Raw genomic sequence first — 3,507 nt, 5'->3', positions numbered from 1 at the left:
GTTTAAGGTTTGTGTTCTTGTTTACAGTACTGTAGCGTGTTCATTTCATTTTGCAGAACGATGCAGCCGTGTATACGATGTAAAACAACGATCAACCGGAGGACTGTTTGAATAGGCAGAGGGAGTCTGGAGAAGAGAAGGAGATTGGCAGAAGCTATTAAAGAAGACATTCCGTGACAGCAGCAGATCCCGACACAGCTACATCACAGAATGAGGATGAAATACACAATCTCCCTTGTCTTCATTGTGGCACTGGTCATCATTGAGAAGGAAAACAACATTATCTCACGGTAAACCTAAGCCCATCTCCATGATCAACACAGAGAGAGGGAGAGAGAGAGAGAGAGAGACAGAGAGAGAGAGAGAGAGACAGAGTGTGTGTGTCTGTGTGTGTCTGTGTGTGTGTGTGTGTGTCTGTGTGTGTGACTGTGTGTGTGTGTGTGTGTGTGTGTGTGTGTGTGTGTGTGTGTGTGTGTGTGTGTGTGTGTGTGTGTGTGTGTGTGTGTGTGTGTGTGTGTGTGTGCGTGTGTGTGTGCGTGTGTGTGTGTGTGTGTGTGTGTGTGTTAGGCCTGTCTGTTATACTGATCTCCCTCAGATTGGAACAGGCTCACCTTTATTCATAGCGGTGTGTTTGAGACATTCGTTTCAGCTACTCGGCCTCAAGTGTCATGCCGTGTTTTCCAAGTCATCTGATTGGATGAAGTAGTCATGTTTCAATTGCATAGATTGTTTACTTACCTTTAATTGATTTCACTGTCTGTGGATAAGATGGTCTTGTAAAACTATAAAACATGTTGTTTAACACTGCCAACCCTGTCTTGTAGGGTTTCAGACAAGCTCACCCCAAAGCAGACCCCCCAGACACCCCTTCAGCCCAGTAACTCTGCCTCAGCCTCAGCCCTGGGTCTCCTGAAGTACAATGGCTCCTCCTTCTCTACCCTGAGCAAGCTGGACACTGTCTTCGCCCTCATGAAGAGACGCCTGGAGAACTACACCGAGCAGAGGTCTGTGTGTGTAGCATGTTATACTATTTATCATACAGTAAGACAAACAGTCTGGCCTTAATGGCTACATGTACTCCTAAATCTACACCCTGTACAGCCAGGAGAGGACTCAGAGCCCGGCCACCCTGTACAGCAGAGACTGGCCACCCCTCAGGCTCCTCTCTACCCTGTACAGCCAGGAGAGGACTGGCCACCCCTCAGAGCCCGGCTCTTCTCTACCCTGTACAGCCAGGAGAGGACTGGCCACCCCTCAGAGCCCGGCTCCTCTACAGCCTACCCTGCAGCCACCCTGTACAGCCAGGAGAGGACTGGCCACCCCTCAGAGCCCGGCTCCTCTCTACCCTGTACAGCCAGGAGAGGACTGGCCACCCCTCAGAGCCCGGCTCTCTCTACCCTGTACAGCCAGGAGAGGACTGGCCACCCTCAGAGCCCGGCTCTTCTCTACCCTGTACAGCCAGGAGAGGACTGGCCACCCCTCAGAGCCCGGCTCCTCTCTACCCTGTACAGCCAGGAGAGGACTGGCCACCCCTCAGAGCCCGGCTCCTCTCTACCCTGTACAGCCAGGAGAGGACTGGCCACCCCTCAGAGCCCGGCTCTTCTCTAGATTTCATTCTATGTTCCTGCCTTCCAGGGAGTTGTTGTACACACTGTGCTTCTGCCTCTGCATTGCTTCATCTCTGGGGTTTTAGGATGGGTGTCTGTAAAGCACTTAGTGACAACCGCTGATACAAAAAAGGCATTTATAAAATATATGTGATTGATTGACACTACAGTACCTAACATATCATGTTTGATCTCAGTAAAGACCTTCCTGAAGCCAGCATAGTGGTGTCCCTACTCCTGATCAGTATTTGTATGTGTGATGTCCAAGTGGTTGGGAATAATGTTGTTTTTTAAAATATCCGATCCGATTGACATTGGACAATAAAGTTTTGTATTTTGTATTGTATTGTAGGTCAGAGGTCATAGGGTCAGCTGGAAACAGAAAGCACATCCTCCTATTGGCCACCACGCGGACAGGCTCCTCCTTCGTGGGCGAGTTCTTCAACCAGCAGGGAGACAACATGTTCTACCTGTTCGAGCCGCTGTGGCACGTGGAGAGGTCGCTGACATTAGAGAGTGGTGGGACCAACGCCACGGCCGCCGCCCGGGCCTACCGGGAAGTCCTCCAGGGGCTCTTCCTGTGTGACTTCACCCCTCTGGAGAGCTTTATTGACCCACTTCCTGTAGACCACGTCACCTCAGCCCTGTTCAGGAGAGAATCTAGCAGCTCTCTCTGTGAGGAGTCCGTCTGTAGCCCGTTCGTTAAGAAAGTCTTTGAACGCTACCATTGCCGGACCAGGAAGTGTGGTCCCCTCAACCTGACCATGGCGTCCGAGTCCTGCCAGCAGAAGGAGCACAGGACCATTAAATCCGTCCGGGTGCGCCAGCTGGAGACCCTGAGACCCCTCGCCGAGGACCCTCGTCTGGACATCAAGTTCATCCAGCTGGTGAGGGACCCCAGGGCGGTTCTGGCCTCCCGCATGGTGGCCTTCTCCGCCAAGTACAACAACTGGAAGAAGTGGGCGGTGGACGGAGACGTGCCCGTTGACGACGACGAGGTGAGGAAGCTGAAAGGCAACTGCGACAACATCAGGATGTCTGCGGAGGTCGGCCTGAGGCAGCCGTCTTGGCTGAGGCGGAGGTACATGCTAGTACGGTACGAGGATATTGCTAGATTCCCTATGAGGAAGGCAGCGGAGATGTACAAGTTCACCGGGATCCCGTTCACTCCTCAGGTGAAAGACTGGGTGTTAAAGAACACCCAGGCTTCCAATGAAGCTAGTGGAGTCTATTCAACACAGAAGAACTCCTCTGAGCAAGTGGAGAAATGGAGGTTCAGCATACCGTACAAACTAGCCCAGGTGGTGCAGAGGGTTTGTGGACCAACGATGAAACTGTTTGGGTACAAGTTTGTGAACAGCGAGGCGATGCTGACGGACAAGTCTATCAGTTTGATCGAAGAAAAGATTTTCATACAAAACTTTTCATAGACATTTTACGGTGACTCTGAACTCTGCTCATCAGACAAAGTGGACCAACAGATATGATTATGAAGTGATAGTTGTGAGGATATTTATTGGGGACTGTACTAGTATACAACAATGTATAAGACACTTTATAGATACATATTAAATTATAACCTGTTACACTCCAGGGTGGAGAAGGAAATACACATTTTGTGTGTAATAAAAAGGAACGAATACAAAAACGAGTACTACCTTTTAACGTTTTACAGGGACATTTAACAAAAGAAAACCCTTGTTACATGAGTACTACATGGTAGAAAACACTTGTTTTATGAGTACTACACGGTAGAAAACACTTGTTTTATGAGTACTACATGGTAGAAATCCCTTGTTATATGAGTACTACATGGTAGAAAACCCCTTGTTTTATGAGTACTACATGGTAGAAAACCCCTTGTTACATTAGTACTACATGGTAGAAATCCCTTGTTATA

General features: G+C 49.4%; 1 protein-coding gene across 1 annotated transcript; it reads left to right on the top strand.

Annotated features, from left to right (window-relative positions):
- On the top strand, window positions 1-3,237 carry LOC124040716 (carbohydrate sulfotransferase 3-like). Its single transcript, XM_046357797.1, has 3 exons — window positions 1-290; window positions 825-1,004; window positions 1,960-3,237. The coding sequence occupies exons 1-3, from the start codon at window positions 211-213 to the stop codon at window positions 3,035-3,037; spliced, it is 1,338 nt and encodes a 445-aa protein (XP_046213753.1). The 5' UTR covers window positions 1-210; the 3' UTR covers window positions 3,038-3,237.
- Window positions 3,238-3,507: the final 270 nt, after the last annotated feature.

This window comes from Oncorhynchus gorbuscha, linkage group LG08 (assembly GCF_021184085.1).
Source record: "Oncorhynchus gorbuscha isolate QuinsamMale2020 ecotype Even-year linkage group LG08, OgorEven_v1.0, whole genome shotgun sequence".
Lineage (NCBI taxonomy): Eukaryota > Metazoa > Chordata > Actinopteri > Salmoniformes > Salmonidae > Oncorhynchus > Oncorhynchus gorbuscha.
This window is presented reverse-complemented; position numbering and strand designations above follow the sequence as displayed.